Consider the following 24,051-nt stretch of genomic DNA (forward strand, 5'->3'; position numbering starts at 1 on the left):
TATAAACTTTCCACTCATTATGAATGTATGTTGACAATTTTGGCCCGGAGTTCATCGGTGGATCGGTGGATGCAGCCATCCTGGGCTTCCCATCTCCCATCACAATAATGGCCCTAAGTGAAATCAAATGCCGTAAAAGTAGGCGCATATGCTGTCAAAATCTTATTCAACAAAGTGCCAGTGGGGGCCCGAACCGCCAACTGGCTACATATGTCAACACCATGAACTTGAAACCCATGTACTTGACTGGAGCTGGAGCTCAGGCTGGAGCTTAGGCTGGCGGAGGCGACTCCTAAAAGCATTTTGTATTCTAATTAGATTGTCAGCGGCACGACAACAACCAACCTCATTTTGCCTCACAAAATGCCTTTCCACATTTGCATTAGCGCCAACGTGAAGAGAGAAGACAAAAATCTGCATAAACTTTGGCCAGTTGGCAGTTTGGCAGTTGGCCAGGAGTGCACTGAGAGGAACAGGGCAGAACTTCCAGAGCCAAGAGAAGAAGAGCTAGCAAGGGCTCGCAGTTCTTCATTCTGTCTCTGGCTTTGATGAATTCCGAGTGGCTGCAGCACCTGGTATATGCATAGAGAATTCTCTCAGTGCATTGGAGTAGGAGTGTGCAGTTTGAAGTTCATTAACATGCACAGGTTAATTACCGTTGTTGTTGCCAGCTCAAGGAAATGAGCCATTAGAGGAGAGGAGCCCAGGCCATGCCAGGCCAGAGCAGGCCAGGCCAGAGCGGCAGGCCAGGACCGGAGACTCAGGAGCGCCGCAGTAGCCGAAAGCCGGCGATAAACCTGGCTAAAAGCATACATAAAAAGACACATGTTAAGTGTGCACGGATGATCGCAGCGTGTGTGTGTGTGTGTGTGTGTGTGTTTGTGGGAGGAGGGAGGACTGTGACAAATGCCCCAACCAGAGGCTGTCGCTGCTCCTGCCTGGCCAACATGCAAAATGTTGCACTGATAAGGGACACAAAGCCAAAGCCAAAGAGTCATCCCGTTTGCCCACAGTTTGCGGTACAGCGGTAAATGAGCATCCCGGGCACGATCATTAAAACAAAAGCGGCAGCCGAGGAGCCATCACTGACAAGCCATGACCAAGAGCAATGGCCAACAAAAAAAACAAAAAACTTACCGCAGTGGCAGTGGCAGTGGAGCCAACAGCCAACAGCTACCAGCTACCAGGTTGCTGCTGCCTCCTGGTGTTGGATTGCCTTAAACGATCCGCGTGAATAACTAATTTCAATGGAGTCTGCCTCTGGCTCTGCCACAGCCACTGCCTTAGAGGCGCACACTCGCGACTCAACATTTATCACCCACCATCGGCGAAGGAGCTCCGGCCAAAGCCAAGGGGGAGCTGAGCCTCTGCAGGAGCCCTAATCCCCGAAGACAATGGGACAGTTCATTTATTTTTTGTTGCTCTCCGTTTCCATGTTTTTGCCGTCCAGACAATAAAAACTTGCTTCAGGACTGCGACTGCGTAGGACAAGCCGAACGGAACGCATCGAACGGAGCACTAGAAACACTTAATGAGCGGCCTGGCAGCCCGGCAGCCGGCAGCCTAGAAAAAGAAGCCCCAGAAGGCGGTCAAGATGGGTTTCCTGAAAACTGTGATTGCCAGAGATTTAGGTGAGGAGCAAGTGAGCATCTGTGCATTCTGCTCTGCCACAAACGTAAGGGTAGAGTCACCCGTTCAGGGTGTTTGCTGATCACTGATCAGTGATCACTCCTCCAGTTCTAAGCTATTATTCAGTTAAATATCTCAATGCTTTTATCAAATTCGTACATATCTTATCTTATCTGATCGTTGGCCGGGTGAAGTAGATCGTGCTCTGTTTGTCCGCTGTCAGGGCCACCAGTATGTTCTCCACTTCGCACTGGGAACTGTAGAGATAGGCCTCGCTGAACGACGTTGCGGCCTGTCCTCTGGCGGTGTACTGCCTGGGAGCCTGGTTGACTGTGACCAGCTCGAAGGCTCTCTGGCAGGACTCCTTGTCCCGGTAGTTCTCGTTGTAGTAGGCAAAGGGTATCAGATTCGACTGCTTCCCAGGCCAAGTGATGTTGCCGATCAGCTGGCGCGGCACTTGAGGGTTTGTCGCCCCGCCAAGGTCTTCCTGGGGCTCGGAGATGTAGCCTCGAATGCTAGGGCCATCGATTTCCACGTCCAGATAGTATATGGCGTTGCTGATGAGATCGAAGTCGTAGTCGAAGCACTTGTAACCTATGCCCTCTCCCCCGAAGGTGGAACAGTCGAAGTTCTGCCCCGGCTCGGCGCCAGTGGCATCCCAGACGGAGAAGAGTACCGTGTACTTGGAGCTCCTGTCGTAGTTCTGCAGTCCGATGTAGCCGCCGGCCTGGTCGGAGAAGAATTGCAGGAAGTTGTAGATGCCGTCGTTGCGTTTGTCCTCGCCAGCCATCCACTGGAAGATGCCCCGGATGCCGCTGAACCCATAGTCCTGGTAGTTGATCAGGGCCTTCGAGTTGCCTAGCACGTCGTTGAATCGACTGGAGGGACGAAGGACCCTCATGAACCGGGCCATATCCTCCTGGGCCTCCTCAGGACTGGGATGAGCTCCCAGGGCTCTGGTCAGGCTCACGGCCAGGACAAGCAGGCAAAACAGGTGAAGTTTCGGTGGATTCATGGCAAACTCTGAATGATTTGTGGCAGTCACTCGGCCCCCCAGGCGGAATACGAGTGGGCCTCAAGTGTTTGCCAGATAACTAGACTGCTCCACAGCTGATAGCACAACATACTGGCAGATTCTGATATGCCTTAGCCTTATGTAATTCCTACGGTTGTGGCCTGGAAACAGCCTTCGAATATTGACCTAAAAACACTAGCTGTAGTCATGGTTCAGAGTCGGGCAGCAACTGAGCGGCCGAGGCCTCTGATCATCTGCTCAAGAGCAAAGTAGCAGAGTTCAAGTCATAACTCAGCGCCTCTCCTGGCCTCCTGGCCTCCTGGAGTCCGCCTCCCCCCTCCCTATGGCCGTCAGCATCATCCGCATGAGGCAGTCAGAAAACGTAGCATTAAATCAAGCCCACATGGAGTTTAGTCGGAGACCAGCATCAGTTTTTCAGTTGCAGTTCCCTCGCTTTTTGACAGTTTTGCGCACAGTAGCAGCAAGTTGAAGCCGAAGCCCTAGACCAGGCCAGCAGTAGCAGCAACCATAGTCGTTCTCCTGCTCATCATCATCATCGTTGTCGTCATCGTTGGGGCAAGATAAACGTACAAGCTGGCCGCTGGGGGGACGGGACAAGGCGCAGGGCGAACATGTGTTGGCTGTCGAAGATTTGGAAATCGAGAAAAAGCCTGGTCTGCGGCAGTGGGTCCGCAGGAACTGGCACAACCTTCTGGTGGCTCACATAAATTTCAAATATCCCAGAGAGAGAGAGATATGCTTTCCATATTTGGCAATCCAGGGGGGACTGCCCCCCCATTCGGGTAATGCAGTTTTTACTCATTTTTATTGACCCGCTGTGGGAGAAGGAGGAGGTCTTTAGTTTGATCGGTGCATCGGGGCGTATGAGTAATGCCCGGGCAAAGGCAATCTACACTCCACGGAAGGATTAATTCGTTAACAACATTTTGCCGTTGTAATATCCAAGACAATGCCAATAAATCTATTAATTAAGCCGACATTTGTTTTGCATCTGTTGCGATTTCCTTTTCTCCGCACATTTTGATTAATTCGCACAGCTTAACGGAGCCCCAGAGTATCCAGTATCCAGAGTCCCGGCTCCGGCCTCTGGGTGGATTTGTTGAAATTTAAGACAGTGGGTGGTCCGAAACCGAAAACTGAATGAATCAACAGTGAATGAGTACAGTGAAACAGGGCAGTGAGCGATCGGGGAAAAGACTAGCATTCGAACTGAAAGTGGAGTCATCTGGTGGTCTGTTCCTCGTGGCTCCACTGTACTGGCCATAGAAAACCAATTGCCGGACAAGAAACAACAAACAACAAACAGCAAACAGCAATCTGGCAAAACTTCTGTGGCCGCTCGGTGTCTCGGTGTGTATAAATTTGGCAAATTAAAAAGCGAGAGCCATTGCAGCGGACCCTAAGAGCCCAAGAGCGGGTCGAAGTAGAACGAGTTGGGGGAGTTTTGAGACGCGAAAGCCACCCACCGCAGCCCCAGATGACGCAACAGGGTGCCTGTGCCTGCGCCTGTCGCAGTTGCCTCGTCTATAAATAAACCCACCGCCAGAGTAAATCAAAACCTGGCACGAAAGCCGGCCCAAACATGTGGCGCTTGAAGTGGAGCTGGCTGGCGCTGGAGTCCCAGCCAGGATCAAGTGGACCGCCACTCGGGTGTGGTCGCGCATGTAATATGTGACCAGAATCGTATCGGATTTTGTGGATTTGTCATCCCAATCTGGGGCCATAAATTCGTTACGCATTTTCCAGCTACTGACCGAGCCGAGCCGGGCCGAGCCGGGCCGAGCCGATCCGATCCGATACACAATGCAGCCATAATATTTCTGATCCCTCATTCGGGCCCCATTCAGGCAGCCCCATTCTGGCTTTTGATCTGGCGCGCTCACTGGATGCCTGGCTCCTCCATGGTTCCCTGGACATTGTCAACATCTTATTCCAGCACTGACATGATTGATTTTTCATGTTCCATCTGAAAGGGCAGTCCAGTGGTCCAAGTCGCAGTGTTCCGCGGTTTTTCTGGGGTCAATTGTGACTTTCTAAAAAATATTTTGCTCGACGAAGAGGAGGATAGCCCCGGCCTGCGCTCATCGCAAATGCATTGTGCGAAAAATTCCGAAATATTTTGGTTAAAAGTGTACGAAATGGAGGCAGAGGCAGAGGCAGAGCCAGCGGCAGCGGCAGAGACAGAGGCTTAGATGGCCACAGTTTTAGTCGATTCTTAGAGCAGTTAAAGTGCCTTAAAGTAAAGTAATTGAAATTTATTGTGGTGAAAATGTTGCACAAATGATTTCGTTTGATATGGCCTGGCAACGGGGCAAACATCCAAGAGTGGTGCCGCTGGAGCACCGACGCGTCGGCCTAGTGGAGCAATCAATCGACTATATATGGCCAGAGACTGGGGAAAACACTTAGCGCTTGGCCAAGACAATTTCATTTGGCTTTATAGTTGACCAAAATTAGAAATGTGAGAAAACTGAGGCAGTAGCAGTGGCAGCGGAGGTGCCACCACCAGCAGACGAGAAAGAATTGGGCTGGGAAAAAGTTATTAATATGGGTCGATTCCCCCCCCGGGTTCCCCCCCACCCCAAGTTCCTTCTGCTTCCCCTTCTAGGCTCTCTAATCGCGAGGGTACGCTGCGAGTGAGCTTCGGAGCTGGCTTCCAATTTTGGTAGCTTGATTTGTCACGATGCTCTTTTTCCTCGCTTTTTCTCTGGGCCCAGCATTTCGGTTTTCTTTTTTGTTGGTGCTGGTTTTTTTTTTTTTGCTGCAACTGCAACTGCAACTGGGGAAGACAAACAAATTGGTCTGTAGTTGAAAATTGACAAGAATTTCGTGACTTTGTCACCTCTTTTTTCCCTTTTTTTTTTTTTGGTTTGTGTGCTGTAGTCGAGAGATCTTGCAACGCCCTCGAAGGCAGCCGCCGCTGCAGGACCAGCAGCAGGAGCTGCAGCAGGGGCAACGGCAAAGGCAACAGCAGTGGCAGTGGCAGCGCTTTCTTTCCTCCGCCGGCTCGTTAAGTGGCAGGCAGCGCGTGCGCATTGGAGTCGCTTCACCGGCTTCAAGCCGTGGTCCCCGCCCTGGCCCCTTAAAATCACTTCATCATCGGACATCGGACATCGGGGCATTCTAAAGTCAAAGCGACTGCGACTGCGACTGCAAAACTCTTGTCAGATTTATTTGCGGCTGTTTGAGTCGGTTTCTGCTGCTTTGGCCCATACCCTTTGACGGAGGGACACCGCACTGGTTGATCCCAGGTGCTTCACCCTTTTGATCATCTGGTAACCTGCAGTACGAATATTTGTCGATATAGCATCACATTAAGGTTAATATAATATATAATTAATAATTATAATTTACAAAATGTTTAAATATAAATATTAGATATTCCACTCCATTCATTCATAAGCTAATGTTTTATATGATTTATGGGCTTTTATATGATTTATTTATTTTAAGTATTATTAGTATTGTAGGGGCTTTTATATTATAAATTATATTTAAATACTTAAAATACTTAGAGGCTCAGCCTTGGCCCATCCTTTTCCTTCTCCAATCAGGCTATAGTTCGACAAAAGTCCCTTTTCCATGGTCCTTTCATTTATCATTCTATTTGGTAAGAGCATAGACCCGTCATTGAATGGGTATCTAGGTTTTCCAGTTTATTTCATTTCGGTTCGGTTTGGTTTGTTTCGTTTCGTTGGTTTGTTTGTCCCTTTTTTTGTTCATTTTTCGGTTTGTTGGTTTTTTTGTTTTTTGTGGTGCCTACTCTACCTGTAACCTTTTGCACTTGGTACCCTTTTTTCAATTTAATGAATTTTTTCCGTCGTTTTCTCTTCCTGCACTCACTGACAGCTACAAGAAGCCGGAGACAAAAACAGAAACAGAAACAGCGACAGAGCGAGAGAGAGAGAGAGAGAGAGAGAGGTGCTTGTGGGTGCTTGTCGCCTTTGGAGTTTCAGAGTTTTCCTGCTATCAGTGGAGCATCAGGTGGGTCCAGGTGGGCCCTGGTGGGACCTGGTGGGGCCTGGTGGGGGTGAGGACAGACAGACACATCAAGCACTCTGGCAACGCCCTAAATATCCGCATTCATCGGGAATATGCATTTGTTCTGTCCCTCAGCCGAGACCCATTCAATTGTTATGTTTATGGTCAAGTTTGCAGAATTTTGGCCAGGCACCAAATCGAGCAGAGAAGAGAACCAAATTCACAGTTCGTGTCTGGGTCTGGGCCGGGGTCGGGGTCTGTGCCTGTGCCTGGGTATGGGTATGGGTATGGGTCTGGTGGTTAGCCAGTGACACCACCTCCAACAGGCCGTTGTTGCCGCTTCTTCCTATGTAGGCCAGCATGCCTCTGTCCCTGCCCCTGCCCCTGCCCCGGCCCTGTAGCATTATATGTTGACATTAGAGGGAGCATGGCCATGAGGCGCGACTACGTTTGGGCTTGGGTTTGGGTACCCATCGCCATCGACATCGACGCCCTGGACTGACCTCGTTGTACTTTGTATTCAGGCTCTGGCTGTCTGGCCGGCCATTGTTGCTGGCCAATTTGCTGCATTGCCAATTTCATTGCGCCGAGTGTGCCATTTACCCGCAGAGATCATGTCGAGGCCAAAGGCAAAACGGCAAAACAGCAAAATGGGTGAAAATCCAGAAAATACTTGTAAAAGCCGACAAAAAGTCTATGTTTGTCCAAAAATATGATCGAATTGGGTCGCATGATGCAATCTGAATGGTGGCCACTGTTGCACAGTTGCACAGTTGCAAATGTGGCACACTAGAAGATACAATAGCGTACTACTCGAACAGGTAGGAGCTGCCAAGCTTAAAGAACGATACAACAGACATTTAAGGAACATATTAGAGCCCTGCATGAGTGCACAGTATTGTGGTTCCGATCGCAAAAGGAAGAGCCAGACAGAAAGTCAGATGAGACTTGGCTCTTTGGACTCAGATCTTCAACATTTTCCAGAATATGGACACTTTAAGGGGCCGTGGATGCTTTCTACCATCCTACGAGTAGCTGAGGGTAAGATTTAATGGGTTCTTAATTCCACTATCAGTTAAGAAACATCTCTTTCCATATGCCTACAGTCTGAGCCCCATTTCCAAGCCCAGTGCTGAAAGCTAAGAGCTAACCAATTAATAATTGCAGTCAACCGTTGACCTCTCAGAAGTATGCCCAAAATCCTCCTTCAAAGCTTGAATTGTGCCACCAATATACCATCTTTTAAAGATTTAATATCTCGCACGCGTCTCCACCGCGGGCTACCCCTTGTTGGCTCTCTCTCCGGCTGGCTCCCCGCCCCTGAGCAAACAACGATCAATAAGGCCTCTGTCTCGGCCCCGCCCAATCATATACGTACGTACCTTTATGAATATGTGCCTGCCGCAAATTTGCCCCTGCCAATAATTCAATTAGAGAGTGCGGACCGAGGGTGGCCCGATCCGAGGCAAAACATTTATTTCACAATTGGCGCACATTAATCAACGGGGCAGGGTCGGGGTGGAGGCAGCGCCAAGTGCCACAACAAGTACCTAAGCAGAAGCCACCAGCAGGCGCGGTCCCGAGGCCAGGGGCATCGGCAACCCAAGTGGGATGCAATTAAAAGTGGATTAATAATGCGCCTCCTCCAGATCAGGTGTAGACAGCGTTGTCCAGCATTGGTTGTCATCCGCACTTGGCTAGGACTGGGCCGGGGACTGGGACGGGGCCTGGGATGGGGCATGCAACAGGCTGGTGACTGGCTAATGTGGGGGACGGGGCTAGCCCACTTTAATTGCACATTTCATACTTGTTAATTTTTCAATTTTCCTGCCCGCCGACTGCGACGCTGAGCGGTTGGCCACTTGCCAAATGTCGAACGTTGAACATTGAACGTTGCACGTTGCACGTTCCATGTTGAATGCTGGATACTGGATGCTGGATGCTGAATGTTCGTTTGTCATCGGAAGGCAGAGAGAGAGACTCGACTCGGGATCCAGTGGACCACACAGATGCCGCTCCAATGGGGTCCGGGTGGCTGTGACTGTGGCAGCCGCTGCTCCCAGTCGATACAGGTGGACATGCGACTGACCCACCTCGATGCACAGCGGGTGGTGCGGCTGCGGCGCAGCAGCTGCAACTGTGGGGGCGCCAGGCCCAGACCCAGACCCATACCCATACCCAGCCCGTGGAACGCTTTTCACTGCATTTGGACCAAATTAATTGCCAGCGATTAGGTTTCAAATTTTCCATGCAAGCCCAGAGCTGCTCCGAATCCCATTCGCTTCCGTGCGGCAACTTTTGCGTGAGCCACTCTCCCATCCCCCATCCCCCAGCCCCTGCCATAGCGTTATAAAGTGAAAATCATTAGTTTTCATTTGTGGCGTTTAGGGCGTGTGCCTGCGACGGCGACTGCGACTGCGCCCGGTCCGGGATCTGGATCGGGATCGTGCAACTATTTTGCATTGCAAATTAACGAAGAAACAGCAAAAAGTGCAATTTTCACTTGCCCGAATGGAAATGGAAAATGGAAAATGGAAAATGTGCCTGTGCATCGTTTTGGCAGTTGCATGTCAACTCGGCGGCTCTACCTGCGGCTCAACTCGATCCTACCCCGCCCCCAGTGTCCTGTCCGGAGACGGAGATGGAGCGGCGGCAATTAAAGCCATTCGAGGCAGATCGGAGCCGAGTGTGGGCGTTGTGCATATGAGTGCCACGAGAAAAAAGAAAGGAAAAGTACAGTCCAAAATTAAACAATTACCCAGGCATGAACGGAATGAATCCTTCAAAATTATCCCTGATTGTGACTGTGACTAGGGCAATCACTGGTTCCCCTTGAAAGTGGGTTACTTTTCATGACAGACCACTCCCGCAAAGCTCTGTCTTGCGAGTACTTTGTGTGCTGCAAGTTGCAACATCTATAACCTAAGCATGTAAATGGCATGGCATCATCAATTTCCGAAATAGGAACTTGAGAATTATTGCAACGAGTCGTCCTTGGGATTCGGAGCGGTCCTCCCCCTTTGGCTTTGGCTTTGGCTTTAGATAAATGACTTCCATTCTATTTGCGTCGAGGGGCCCGACATCGCGTCGGGATTAGTCGCGTCAATAGCGCCATAAACATAAATCTGGCGGCTAATGGGCTGGAGGTGGGCCTAGACAACGTGGCTACCAGGCTGCGCTCCTGGCCAGCTTCTGGCTCTTTTCATGGTGGCAGCCTAGCAATTACGCAGCAAATTAAAATCAAATAATTTAGCATGGAAATCGAGCGAGTCATAAAAATCACATGCAAATTATAGAGTATCCAATAACCAGACCCCAGCAAGTGCCGGTAGCTGGTAGCCCCTGCCAGGGTCTGCCAGGGTCTGACTCTGGCTCTGACTCTGGCTCTGCCTCTGTCTGAGAAATTGTTGTAATTTGCGCCATGGAGAGACCTGTCCCCGGTCAGAGGCTCAGCTCGATCGTCAGCGTCCGCTCTGGAGCCGGCGGCGCTCCAATAAAGCTTTAAACAAATGAAGTTATTTGAGCCAATAAAAAATGGCAGCCACTAAATGATGGGGAGCCATCCCCAGGAGTATGTCAAGCCGAAAGGGAAAGTTTATTTATCATCTAGAAGCGGATGTAATCAGGTGTGGCATGAGATTTTTCAGCAGGGTATAGATGAAACCATGAACCCATAGAATGTGCCCAAGATCTTCGATTTTAGATGCTATATTTGTCTGTTCGGCCTGCCCTCCAGGGCCCGAATCCGCACCTGTCGTAAATCATATGGGTACGGACATGAAGCCGGAGCTGTGGGCTGGTGCTACTCCTTCAACAAGTGCCATAAATATCGAACAGCCAGCAACTTGCTATGGGATCCTTGAGGGTTCTGGCCCGGCCCTTTCTTAATGCACACCTTGCCATTTGCTGGAACTGAGAGGCAATGGCAATTTGTTATTTGCGGGTAATTATATGGCATCTTCTCGTTGCTGGTTGCTGGTTGGCTTATTTAGAGCTTTATTTATTAAAGCATTTAATGTAAAAATTTTTTGTAAAGGCCAGGGGCCGTCATTAAATAAGGCAGATTACATATATGCACATATAAATCAATATGCGTCGTCTCCGGCTAATTAATATCAATGTTGATTTTGTCGGAGTCGATGTCGATGTCGATGCCCCTGCAACACCCACGAAGCTTTGCCGCTCCGAGATCTCAGTCCCAGGTCGCCTGTGAAATTGCTTTTTCCGATCCGGGGACGGAGCGTGCATATTTTATGCTCATAAAGTGGATCATATAAAGTAATTAATGCACTCAAATGCGACATCAAAAAGCTCCAGGCAGAGGCAGCGAATTTCTTTCAGCATTTCGGGGCATCTTCGTGGGTTGGCCGCACCACCGGCACCGCCAGCACCACCAGCTTCACCAACAACAAAGCGTCTGCAATCAATCTTTCGGCGGCGTTTCCAGGGCGTGTTCTCTTTACTCTGCGTTGCACCTACGCCGGCCCAGACTGCCACACTGCCGCACTGCTGCACTGCTGCACTGCCACACGAGGCTGCACCCAATCCAGGTTCCAGGTTCCAGTCCGAGGTTTCAGCTTGCTGGGATTAAGACCCTTAGCAGAATTTTGAGATCCTCTTCCACCTCGTACTCGTACATAATATATAATTACAGCGTATGTATTTTTGGTGCCTTTGTCTGGGCTTTCGGTATTTTTTTGGGATGCGTAAATATTCTGAAACGAAACGGGAACTCGCGCAGGGCTTTCTTTTTGCCATCGCCCTCTGCCTCTGCCGCTGCCCCTGCCCCTACCGCTGCCTCTGCCCCTACCGCTGCCTCTGCCTCTGACAGCGACTGACAGACAGCAATTTCCAAATAATAAATAATTAGTCGGGGCGGTGTATGGGGGCGTGGCACAGTGACATGGCATGCATTTTTCATGGCGTTAAATCAAATATTGGCTGCACTTCTGCTAGAGAAAGCGATGGCGACCCAAATTTCCTGATCGCGAATTAATAATCTCAAGGAAAAATGTTAATTAAGTTATTAAACCATACGCACCGCACAAGTACGTAAGTACGAGGCAATGGAAGGACATCCTGGTGTGGATCGGCAATACATATGATATGGACTTGCACTTATCGATAGTACATCTTGAGCCGCGATGAGGAGCCTTTCTTGCACTCGAACCATGAATTGACTGAAGGACAGCATTTTTTCGGACAGATCTGTCCTTTTTAAACTGCTTCTCAGCCCTAAAAAGTATCAAGTATCAAATTATCCAGAAATCTCACCTGTTGTCGGTTCGATTTGGCCTGATCTAGATTTTTTTTCCTTGAATATGTGTCAATTTGGCGCAATTTATATATGATGATTTAGGTAGTGTTACCGATAACTCCTATGGCATCACATCGTCCATTTTGTACCCCTAGTAACATATGATAAAGTGGTTAGTGGAAAAAATCATGCCCCAGGAGGTGTAGCCAACTAGATTTTAAGAACTGGATATGCCGCAATGAGAATAATAGAATTAAAGCGTATAGATTGAGTACATACAGAATTAATGGAACTTGATCAGGGATCAGTGATGGATTTATTATGATAGAGCTGGTGAACGCACATAATTAGTTATTATGTTGCATAAATTTATGCATCAGAATTTCAGAAATTATTTCAAAAAATAAATAAACATAGCCAATATAATAAAAAAGTGTTCCAGACCCACCTGAGGGATCAGGCGAAGCAGGGATCCGTCACTGGGAATAGAAGGAAGAGAAGAGGAATTAGGCGTTTAGCAGCTTTAAATAGGAGTAAAGAAATCAGACCAAAGATTTCCTGGCGTGCATCCCGCCAAAAGCACATCTATACACAGATTGTTACCGGAACATACTTACATACGTACATATGTATGCATTGATATCCAATTGTGGCTGACTGGCACTTCCAGCTCAATGCACGTACTTTGAACACTTAGTTCGCATTTAGTCTTGTTTCCCGTCTTACCCTTTACTTTTTTTTGTATTCATTCATAATTTAAGTAACTTAATCGAGATCATTGACCGACACTGAAAACACTAACACATATCCCGACAGAAAACCGCCAACAGCTGATCGGCTGCATATGCTTAACCCTTAGTGGGTGTCACGGGGAGCGCGCGAGCTTTTCGATTTTATGATATGTTTGTGGAAGAGTTAGCTAACATAATTCAATATTTGGTAATGCAGCCCCTTTAAAAAGAGGTCTTGGTAGTGACCCTCATGAAATTAACACCTTATATGTATATATGTATACATATACCGTACATACATACCGCCCACTAGTGTTTTCCAGTCCAATTCGCCATATTCTACATGTAGAACAAGAGAGATGTAGTTAGCAACAGCGACAACAATTTTGACTACTTTGGCCGTTTTTTCCATGGCTGCGCCCCTGTGCAAAACTACCTTGTTCGAAATTTTACATTGCTTTTATTATTTATAGATCAATTTTAAATAAATTGTAATTTTTGTTTGGATCAAACGATTTGGAATTTGATGCAAATCCCGGAACGGTATTCTATAGGGTTCGTGGAGCCTGAAAATGGCATCTCTACACTAGTTTTACATGCATTCTGCTGCTCGACACCTGTTCGAAAGTTTGAGCTAAATTCTCTCCCCGAGCGCAAGTGCCGAGTGCTGATAACAGCTGGGAAAAACAAACGCAATAGCGCGCGGCTCCATCATTCCACAATCCAGCGTCAGGTTCTGCACTCTGGTTTTTAATCACTAACTAAAATGTCGACTATTGTGAGGAAGCTGATCAGCACCGTTAACGCCGCCAAGCCGGTCGCACCCTACAAGTGAGTAGGCCCACTGCCCTGTGCCCCGAGCAATTGCTAATTTTCCTTCTTTCTTAGTCAAGCTGTGGTGGCCGATCGCACTGTCTATGTATCCGGCTGCCTGGGCCTGGACAAGGACTCGATGAAGCTGGTCCCTGGCGGACCCACGGAGCAGGCAGAGAAGGCGCTGGAGAATCTGCAGGCCATACTGCAGGCAGCCGACTCCGGCGTGGATAAGGTGATCAAGAACACAGTTTTCCTGAAAGATCTGAACGACTTTGGTGCTGTCAATGAGGTGTACAAGCGGGGTGAGTGTAGTGTATTGCGGGGTCTGGCTTTGGGTCGATGCCGCTTGATAAGGCAATCGGACCGGAGCGCCTTATCGGCGTCTATATGTGTGTTTATTCTCTGCTGTAAACCTTTACGACTACTCGTATTATTCTCATTATGCTTGCTTATCTATCTCCGTAGTGTTCAATAAGGACTTTCCGGCCCGCAGCTGTTTCCAGGTGGCCAAGCTGCCGATGGACGCTCTGGTGGAGATCGAATGCATTGCACTGACCGGCCCTGTGCGCACGGAGACGGCTAAATAGCAATCAATGCCCAGTAAGCTGTGACTATGATGCTGTAAATATTCAGATACCCGGGATATTCCCGGAGGGACGGTGCTCGAAAGAGTGCCTTACTTTACTGATCGACTTAATAATAATACAATCCCTGAATACTGAATACTGCTCTGAGAGGCTTTTAAATGAGCAGTAAAGGTGGTTCTGCTGGGAAGGCAGTGCAGGATAACGATTTGTGGCGCACGTTATGTAAACATACAGCGTGCAACACACTTTGCATTTAAACCTTATATAGTTTACAATTTAGCGTGCGGCAATTTATCTTTGTTGTTGCTGCTGTTTGTGCTGTTGCTGCTGTGCGCCTTTTGTATTATATTTCATCAAATATTGCTGCATAAATCATTGGCAACGCAACCGCAACAACTGCGGCAGCGGCAGCGGCAGCGGCAAGAGGGTGATCCCAAACAGCACGTTGCTAACGGTAGCCCGCTTAGACAAAGCGTTTATTTCACATTCAAATTTAAAAGTTATTCATAATGCCGACATCGAGGAGCAGTGGCTGTGGCTGTGGCTGTGGCAGTGCCTGTTGCTGTTGCTGTTGCTGTTGCAGAGTGGCTGTGCTCCATATTGATGCGGCTGCATTTCAGGCAATGAATGCCTTTTACGGCCCCGACTCCCGGACTCGTGTTTTGTGTGCATTTGTTTTGATTTTTATTCAAATTTCAGGGAATTTGTCTGCACTCGATGCTTGTTAGATGATTTATTGTCCTTGTTGCCGCGAGTGCGCCTGGTGTGAATATGAGTGGTAGCGATGGTGCACGATTATCGCTGGAGACCGACAGACCGACCGACCGACCGACCACTATTGGAGACACAGCCACTCACATACTCACACACTCGCCGCTGCTTAGGAGTAGTTTCTGTTGCACCCGCGGTGCGGCAACATTCATGTTGAAGTGCCTGCCTGAAGTGTAATAAATGCGAGGCTCATCACAATCGTGTACGATGTACATATGTGTATACATAATATAATAATAACTATTGTACGAAACGCATAAATTGATGGGGCCACTCCCCCCTGCGGGGGGTAGGGCAGACGAACACCTACGCAGAATGCAGAGGCAGAGGCGAACATGAAGTGCGACTAATTAATTTCGACGCACAACGAACGGCAAATGCGACAAATGAAGCAAAAAGGCACAGAATGCCACGGGCCACAGGCCACAGCGACAGCCAGGCTGACAGCAACAGGCTGCCACACTGCCACATTGCGGCGCGGTGAAAGTGCGCATAATTTACACGCACGGGCCAAAGGCGGGCTTGGAGCTTGGAGCCTGGAGCCTGGAGCCTCCAGGAGTCTGGAGTCTGGAGTCTGGCACGGGCCTTGGCCTGGTGCTTGGTCGGAGAATTTATTTACAAATTAAACTCACAATTTTGTTGTAAATTTTTGGCAATTTGCTTATCAGCAAAGCCCTGCCAGCCAGTGCGCCGTATCGCTGGCCAATTAAGAAAGCCACATGCGGCAGCCAGACCTGGATATCCATTTACAACAGTTGCTTGCCCCAGCAGCTTCAAGTTGTCATAATTAAAATATTATTCTGCCGGGAGACCTTGCCGAAGGGTAATTAGTTGTTAAGCGGAGCTTTCACTTGCTCTGGCCTGGCTTGCCAAAACGTTGTAACACTTTTCAGTTTCAGTTTAGTTTCAAGATTAAATCTTCCATAATCTAGATCTTTAAGATAAATAATTCATTAATCTTTGATTGACTTAAGGTCGATAAATTTAGAAAACAATAAAATATATATATATATATAATACATACATATTTCGCTTCGAAAAAAAATGATTATGATGTTGGAGAATAAATAAATAATTTAGATTTTAAATTACGCGCATTATTTACATTTTCGTATTATGTATTCTACATCTACTTGACATGAGTGACATAATACATATCCCCGGCCACTTCTTGAACTAATTTGATTGCATGCATTAAAAAGATCGCTGCTGTGGATAAAGGTCCTTAGAAAAAGTAGTACATACTTACAATGTCAAGTGTTTGTTATTGTTTTATTTTTTTCTAATAAAATAACCGTGTTGAGAATAAGAAATAAATTTCGGTCGAAAGGTAAGTTTTGCTGCTGTGCTGCCATATGATATACAACACTGCAATCTAGTCAAGAGCTGTTTAGTCACGTCCGTGAAATGTTCAGTTATGTGATTGTGACCCGAATTTAATAGCTTTAACATGAACTAAGAGAATAAGGACCCTGAAGCGTTTTTGGCTGAATTTTGAAACTTTATTTTTCGCAATGCGCATTGCCGTGACCCGTTTGAAATACTTGTGACCAGTAACAGGTACGCAAATATCGTCCATCTCTATTAGAAAACAAATGCAATTGCAATGCAAAGTGCATCAGGATGACCATTTATAGTATATTAAATCATTTTCAGTATATTTTTACGTCAAAATTGAGTTGAAGCACTAATCATACAGTATAGGTATACTGTATGGTTAGTGATCATTGTCAATCAATTACATTCAAATAAAGGCGCGGAGCTCTACATCCAATCAATAGTATCGAATGCCGGTTGTGGGGATTTCCTCTTACGTTTTCTCAAGTTATATACCAATGGATACTTTCAGTTTCTTGTATTAGCTAGCAGGATGTTATAGAATTCAAGATATGTTTGTCATCACTCCAATTTTGTAAGGCTTTCTCAACGAAGTATTGCAGTTAATAGTTAATACTTACAAAGAGCTAGCCGGGATCACGATATATGTATACAGAACGCAAATCAAATGCATGAATATGTAAAAACATGTCAATCCATGTAAAAGACCTTAATTACGTTTCAAATTAACGAAATAGGGTATACAAATATCCATATACTGGTTGAAAAGCAACAAGTCATCAAACACCAGTAACATGTAAGAAATTACGTGACATCCATATTCACTACGTTACATTTCATACTCCATTTACGTTTTATGTTTTGACCTCTTTTGTCCAAACTTTATTTTAGGCACAATCAAATTAAATGGAGCAAATTAAAATTAGCCAATTTTGTAGAAAATTAAGTCATCAATAGGATACAATTATGAGCTTAGGGCTGATGGTCCTATCTTGCTAGTAATCCTAAACCAAATATCAAAATGACCGAGTATGATTTCTTATCATGGACTGTAACGATTAGCCCCTTTTCCCCCAGTGGTTACTAAAATACTCTTCCCAAAAATAAAGAATCTCGAAAAATGTTAGCGCAGTTGAGATGATCTTGATTGTGATCTGTTTTATTATGCAAATATAAAGGATAGCATAGACAAACAAGAAAAATTACTATCATTAGTATTAGTAATATTTTTCGCGGTTTAACTCAAGTTGTTATGCTGTTTAAATATATGGGGTCTAAGTGGGCTAAGTTCGTTCTTACATCGGTATATTTACGGTATATTTTGAAAAAGAGACGGTATATTTCGGTATAATTCCGAGGGTCAGACGGTATATTTGACAAAATATCAATAATATCAACTGTGGACGCAATAAACAACGTTAAATAGGCAAATCAACTAAAAAAATTCAAATTTATTGTGAGCAAGTGAAAAAAGTTAAAAAAAAGTTATATTCGAGGGAACAACAAAGGGAACGCCGCTTAGAAAGCAGAGGTACAACAACACCTACACACACGTACGAACACGGTCGGAGAGAGAAACAGCACTCTCACGCACTGACACACACTTGGCCAGTATTTTCCATGACAAAGTAAAATAGAAAATAAAAACTATAGAAGGCACAGCAGGAAAGTTAGTGAAAATTCCGAAGGACTTTCGTTTGCATATAGTGTTTCGTTTAAGGTTGTGTTTTATGCTTGCACCGCGAGTGCCATTGCTGGGACTCCATTTTCAGCTGCCTGCATTGCACGCACATACATAACAATTATTTGTCGCCGTGTGAGTTTTTCTGTGTCTTCTTCGTTTCGCTTCGTTTCTGCCGCTGTTCGGGGAGCGATCCATAAGACACAAGACAAGGGATATATGGGGGATAGTGTATACATCGATATACTGCAACAAAGGAAGTGCAGCCGCTGATTGCGATCCGCTGTCCGCTGGGGAGCGGACCGTCGGACTTGGATTGTATTGCGGGACGCGAGAATCCGGGAGGGAAATGTATTGCAAATCCGCCGCCGCCGCATTCGAGCAGTGACACCCTAACATTTTGGGCGGAATGTTGAAGTGAACTCACGGTAGATACACTTCGTACCCTCCGGTCGTTAGTAGCTCTTGTGGGCTTCCTAATATGCACCTTGCATCGCTAAATACATATATGTTTAACCCTTAGAAATATTTTAAGCATTTTTGTGTCTGAGCCCGCAGGTATTAACTTGTGATTACGTTTCGCCCATAGAAATTCAAAAGATTGTCCAACGATTTACGAGATCGACGTCTGAATAGAAGCCGCCTATATCGACGCATCTGTCAACGCCCGCCCACCCCCGCGTCCGTTGATTGGGGGAGCGCCGAGCGTACAGAGCTACTGCAGTCGCTCACCTGCTCCGGAGACCGGACTACAGAAAAAGTGGAGGAGCAGTGTCGCCGCCTACAAATCATGAATCTAAGGGGAAATCCTCCAAAGAAGGAGGGAAAAATGCGCATACGCGCCTTTCCGGTAAGTCAAAACCGAAACAGAACCAAAACCTTATTTTCTGGGAGTATATTCGCGGACCTCCTTGCTTGAGATCGACCCAAACAGCTGATCAGTTTGGCATGAACAGGCAACAATTGCTCGATAAGATAGTACGTTCCCCAAAATCGCAGAACCTCAGCAGTCCGTCCGTTGCTGCCTGGACTATATCAGACTCCCAGTCACCATAACACCAACACCTCACACCCTACACCTGCTAACAATTCCGTTCGAAATTCTGTCAGGCAAACATTAGAACAAAAAACACATTTTAGTTGTGCCTAGTGTTCCATTGTCGTTTATAGGAAAAGCTTTAGTTCCGAACAGACGCACAGCCAGATTGTGCATGAGGAGAACAGGGCGACCAGGCTAGCAAAGAACTCTGCGCGGCTCGTTAGACCATTTGGTGAATGTTGAAGAAGCCGTCATCATTAGGTCGACAAATAGAAGCCGCTCCCGCACGGTGCCAGCGGGCCAACAAACCCGTCGGACGCTGGCGCTGGGTGAGGAGCAACGAGGCGTCCAGCCACAGCCGCAGCGGCCAGAGCCGCACCAGCAGGACTTGGAACGGGAAAACATTGCTAGTGAGCACCACGGGTCCCGTTGGCGCTACAGCTCGCGCCTGCCACAAATGCACATACGCGATCCCCGACTGCAGCCGCCGGAGCCTCTGAACAATCTTAACATTCACGGCCAATACCGCAGCCGCATTGCTGCTGGATCCAATAACTTTCCTCAATTGAATATCGGAGAAGGTGGAGGTGGAGGTGGAATCGGCCGCAATGCAGAAAGTGGGGCAGCTTCCCGAACTCATCGCTCCATTGTAGGGCACCGTCACGCTCGTGTCCATAACAGCAACCATAGTCAAAGCGTTCCTGGAATTGTAGCTGCCACGCAGCCTCAGTCAGTGCGTTTTCCGCAGCCAAGCCATCAAAACAGAGGCAGCTCCAACCGATCTCCGACTCAGGCGCAGGCAGCACTTGTTTCGCCCTCCGAGAGTACAGGAGAGTCGCGTTTGAAGGAAATCGGACACAAGTATCCGCTCTGGCTGCCCGAGTACAAGCGAAAAGCCTTCAATGTTAGCCCATATCTCAGTAGCCGCGATAGGACTCATGGGAAAGACATATCTAATCGACTTTATCTACATTTCAGGCCTCCATGGACGAAAAATATGTCGAGACCATTTGGGCCAGCCTAAAGAACGCCATACAGGAGATACAGAAGAAGAACAACTCGGGCCTGTCCTTCGAGCAGCTGTATCGAAATGCCTACAACATGGTGCTCCACAAGCACGGCAATCGATTGTACTACGGCCTCAGAGAAGTCGTCTCCGAGCACCTCGAACTCAAGGTGCGGCAAGAGGTGCTGGAGAACCTGCACAGTAACTTCCTACCCAAGCTGAACCAAGCCTGGACAGACCATCAGACGTCAATGGTGATGATACGCGACATACTCATGTACATGGACAGGGTTTACGTGCAGCAGCGGGAAGTGGACAATGTATATAATCTGGGGTTGATTCTATTCAGAGATCAAGTGAGCAACTACATCAACTCGAAAAAGTTTCTTGTCACCGTCTCCTAAATGTGTTCGTTTTTAGGTGGTTCGCCATTCGGAAATACAGAAGGCCCTGCGCGAAAAGCTGCTGGGCATGGTGATGGAAGAGCGGCATGGCGAGGCCATCAACCACTTGGCCATTAAGAATGCCTGCACCATGCTCATCACGCTGGGAATCAACTCGCGCACTGTCTACGAGGAGGACTTTGAGAAGCCCTTCCTGGCCCAGTCGGCGGCCTTCTACAAATTTGAATCGCAAAACTTTCTTGCCGAGAACAACGCTGGCGTTTATATCAAGAAAGTAGAGGCACGCATCACCGAAGAGTCGTCGCGGGCTGCTCTTTATCTGGACAAGGATACGGAGCCACGCATTGTGAGAGTGGTGGAGGAGGAATTGATCAAGAAGCACATGAGGCCGATCGTTGAAATGGAGAACTCTGGCGTGGTGTACATGATCAAGAACTCAAAGACCGAGGACCTGGCTTGCACATATAAACTGTTTTCGCGCTTGAAGGAGGAGGGTCTCAAGGTGATAGCCGACACGATGTCGGCATATCTGCGCGAACAGGGACGCATGCTGGTTAAGGAGGAGGAAAATGGCAACACAAATCCCATAACTTTTGTGCAAAACCTCCTGGATCTCAAAGATCGTTTCGATCAGTTTCTGGTGCACTCATTTAGCAACGATCGCATTTTCAAGAACGTGATCTCGTCTGATTTCGAGCATTTCCTTAACTTGAACAACAAATCTCCCGAGTATTTGTCGCTCTTCATCGACGATAAACTGAAAAAAGGCGGAAAGGGAGTGAGTATATATAGCAGTCTAGTTTCTCTGTTCAGCCTAATGGCCCCATTTACCTTCCACAGATGAGCGAACAGGAGATCGAATCGATCTTGGACAAGACAATGGTGCTGTTCCGGTTCCTCCTGGAGAAGGATGTCTTCGAGCGCTATTACAAGACACATCTGGCCAAGCGATTGCTGCTCAATAAATCAGTCTCAGATGATTTCGAAAAGAACATGATATCCAAACTAAAGGTTGCTACCTCTAACCTCTAATCGATTCATTTTTGTACATTCATGAATGCATACATGCTTTTCCCATTTTGCAGACTGAATGCGGCTGTCAATTTACCTCAAAGCTCGAGGGTATGTTCAAGGATATGTCCGTCTCCAACACGATAATGGATGAATTCAAGAACTATGTAGTTAACAACAACCTGTCCTTGGTGGGTGTGGAGCTAACGGTACGCATACTAACCACTGGATTCTGGCCCACTCAAGTAAGTGTCTCATGTCTCATGTATCACGACTCGCCTCTCATACGATCTCCAACAGACAGCGACGCCAAACTGCAACATACCTGTAGCGCCCCGTGAGGCCTTTGAGATATTCAAGAGCTTTTATCTAAACAAGCACTCTGGACGCCAGCTGACGTTACAGCCGCAAATGGGTAAGCCACGACTCGATGGTCATTCAACTCGATGGTGCGTAACGCTATCTTTAACCCAGGAACCTCCTACATCAATGCCGTGTTCTATGGCCGCAAAGCTGCCGACAGCGACAAGGACAAAGATGCACCCAGCTCTAGTTCAAACGGTTGTACTGTGCCCACGACAACGCGCAAGCATATTCTGCAAGTGTCCACCTACCAGGTGAGATTCAATAAACAAATAAATCCTGGCGTATATGCCATTATGATCCCTCTCTGTTTGTTCGTGCAGATGTGTGTTTTGTTGCTGTTCAACAATCGCGATGTCCTCACCTACGATGATATCCAACAAGAGACGGACATACCCGGACGGGAGCTGGTCAGAGCCCTCCAATCCCTTTCAATGGGCAAGCCAGCGCAGCGTTTGCTTGTGCGGAATTCCAAAACGAAAACGAAGGAAATTGAGCCCACAGATGAGTTCTACGTGAACGATGCCTTTGTATCAAAGTTCCACAGGTAAGCTGGAGGCCAGAAGCCAGCCGAACAGTCCAGGATTCAGGGTACGGGGACTAACGTCTGTCATTCCAAACTACTCCTCAGAGTGAAGATACAAACAGTGGCCGCCAAGGGCGAATCAGAGCCAGAGCGCAAGGAGACGCGCGGCAAGGTGGACGAGGACCGGAAGCACGAAATCGAAGCAGCCATTGTACGCATAATGAAGGCGCGCAAGCGAATGGCTGTGAGTACATATAACCTATTGCTATTTTAAATATATATGCTAGCGCGAGCTTCTTGAATTATTTTAGCACAATTTGCTCGTTTCGGATGTGACGACGCAGCTGAAGTCGCGGTTCTTGCCCTCGCCCGTGTTCATCAAGAAGCGGATTGAAGGCCTCATCGAGCGCGAGTACCTACAGCGATCACCAGAGGACCGAAAGGTCTACATTTACTTGGCTTAGGCCGATACAGGCAGGTTCCAGATCATACTCATCATTAGATTGCAACCACTTCGGCAAACAGGCAGGCAGGCACCCAAATTACAGCTGTAATAATATTTTTGACCAAGATTACATGACTTCCCTCTATACCCGCGCCCCACAAGAGGCTTTGAAATAATCGGCCCAAATCGTTAAATTTTCTCTTTGAAACATTTTGTATGCCAGTGACATTCAAAATTGATAAGTTTACCATTGCTATTGAGGTTGAAAAGCCTCTCAGAAACCTTACGATAAACCCCAATATATTTCCGGATATTCGATAAGCATTCTTTTTTGGTCATTTCCTTTTCGCGAACAACACACGATGTATAGCAATAAGCCCGAAACTGCACACACTGCACCAGCACCCTCACACACTCCTACATAGACGCATCAACCCACAAGATCGTATCGTACGCAAAGCAACATAAGGAAGTAATGCATAATGCATAATGCAAGGCCTAGTTTTAAGCAGAAAAATGAAGAAAAGGATATGCCAGAGGAGCACTCTAAGGAAAGAAAAAGAATATTAATAATTATAAATATAGCTAAAGTAATAAATTTATAAATGAATTATTAATTATAGTGAGCGTTTGATGTACATTTCTATGTCTGCCCCAAGCAAGTAAGCAAACAAACAAAATCCCCTTCCTTGCAAATATATTCAAACAACGTTTTGAGATTCATGTGAGCAGAATGAAAAGATTTTAAAAGATTATACCTATGATACCTTTAACCATCTTTATGTTTCGAATGACTAACGAATGCCCAAAGCAAATGTATTGTACGAAGAGAAGTGATTATGATAATCTATATGAAAGTTGTTTTATCTATTAGTTGATACATACATATATATGGTTATATGTGCTATATTCCAAGTGCATATGCAGAACTTGTGTAATTCAGAAGATTTGAATTAAGTAGGACACGAAGGATGATACATTTTGAATGGGACAAAAACAAAACGAAAAACAATTGAACACCGAACAAACAAACGCGATCTTAAATCTGTACATACATTTTTGTTCTTCTTACGCATGAAAAATATATATATAAATAAAACGTGTATGAGCGTTAACATTTAACATTTGTTGTCTATCTTTGACTAGGCCCAGATTGGTCTTCATTTATTATTAAAGAATTCTATAAACTTGTACAGAAGTGTTCGATGCAGACGGTGCAGTACTAGTGGCTAGTACAAGGATAGCCAGCAGGATCGGATCGGTACGTGAGAAACCAGACATTATTAAAGAAGCAGCCAGATTCCCCGGAACAGAGGGATCTACTTAACTTGATCAGAACCAATGCATACCTCAGCCGCGTTTGTTTTTTCAGCGGTTGTGTAACAAATTCAAGTCCATATTCAAATAACATATACGAATGTATCTACAGT

General features: G+C 46.8%; 3 protein-coding genes across 5 annotated transcripts; 2 read left to right on the forward strand and 1 right to left on the reverse strand.

Annotated features, from left to right (window-relative positions):
- Positions 1-1,775: 1,775 nt before the first annotated feature.
- LOC6596606 lies at positions 1,776-2,644 on the reverse strand. Its single transcript, XM_002021566.2, has one exon. The coding sequence runs from the start codon at positions 2,642-2,644 to the stop codon at positions 1,799-1,801; it is 846 nt and encodes a 281-aa protein (XP_002021602.1). The 3' UTR covers positions 1,776-1,798.
- Positions 2,645-13,360: 10,716 nt separating this feature from the next.
- Positions 13,361-14,173, forward strand: LOC6596609 (rutC family protein UK114). The gene is made up of 3 exons (XM_002021569.2): positions 13,361-13,465; positions 13,523-13,752; positions 13,916-14,173. Exons 1-3 carry the CDS (start codon positions 13,401-13,403, stop codon positions 14,035-14,037), a joined length of 417 nt encoding a protein of 138 aa, XP_002021605.1. The 5' UTR covers positions 13,361-13,400; the 3' UTR covers positions 14,038-14,173.
- A 3,428-nt stretch (positions 14,174-17,601) lies between these two features.
- LOC6596610 (cullin-3-A) lies at positions 17,602-22,942 on the forward strand. Of its 3 annotated transcripts, none has more exons than XM_026987330.1 (11): positions 17,602-17,677; positions 18,417-18,677; positions 19,845-20,228; positions 20,293-21,054; positions 21,117-21,287; positions 21,362-21,532; positions 21,588-21,702; positions 21,762-21,904; positions 21,974-22,197; positions 22,282-22,420; positions 22,488-22,942. In XM_026987330.1, the coding sequence occupies exons 2-11, from the start codon at positions 18,618-18,620 to the stop codon at positions 22,638-22,640; spliced, it is 2,322 nt and encodes a 773-aa protein (XP_026843131.1). In that variant the 5' UTR covers positions 17,602-17,677; positions 18,417-18,617; the 3' UTR covers positions 22,641-22,942. The 3 variants fall into 3 exon arrangements, with proteins under 3 accessions (XP_026843131.1, XP_026843132.1, XP_026843130.1); XM_026987331.1 differs by lacking the exon at positions 17,602-17,677 and adding an exon at positions 17,892-17,962; XM_026987329.1 differs by lacking the exons at positions 17,602-17,677; positions 18,417-18,677 and adding an exon at positions 18,970-19,770.
- Positions 22,943-24,051: the final 1,109 nt, after the last annotated feature.

Source organism: Drosophila persimilis, unplaced genomic scaffold (genome assembly GCF_003286085.1).
Source record: "Drosophila persimilis strain 14011-0111.01,24,50 unplaced genomic scaffold, DperRS2 tig00000124-arrow-pilon, whole genome shotgun sequence".
NCBI classification, from domain to species: Eukaryota; Metazoa; Arthropoda; class Insecta; order Diptera; family Drosophilidae; genus Drosophila; species Drosophila persimilis.

Bases quoted from the DNA above. Each gene is read 5' to 3' on its own strand.
- LOC6596609 (XM_002021569.2), top strand. From the start codon at position 13,401: ATGTCGACTATTGTGAGGAAGCTGATCAGCACCGTTAACGCCGCCAAG. The intron at 13,466-13,522 runs GTGAGTAGGCCC...CTTCTTTCTTAG, and splicing joins AAGCCGGTCGCACCCTACAA to TCAAGCTGTGGTGGCCGATC. The intron at 13,753-13,915 runs GTGAGTGTAGTG...CTATCTCCGTAG, and splicing joins CAATGAGGTGTACAAGCGGG to TGTTCAATAAGGACTTTCCG.
- LOC6596606 (XM_002021566.2), bottom strand. From the start codon at position 2,644: ATGAATCCACCGAAACTTCACCTGTTTTGCCTGCTTGTCCTGGCCGTG.
- LOC6596610 (XM_026987329.1), top strand. From the start codon at position 19,324: ATGCACATACGCGATCCCCGACTGCAGCCGCCGGAGCCTCTGAACAAT. The intron at 21,288-21,361 runs GTTGCTACCTCT...CCCATTTTGCAG, and splicing joins ACATGATATCCAAACTAAAG to ACTGAATGCGGCTGTCAATT. The intron at 21,703-21,761 runs GTAAGCCACGAC...TCTTTAACCCAG, and splicing joins GACGTTACAGCCGCAAATGG to GAACCTCCTACATCAATGCC.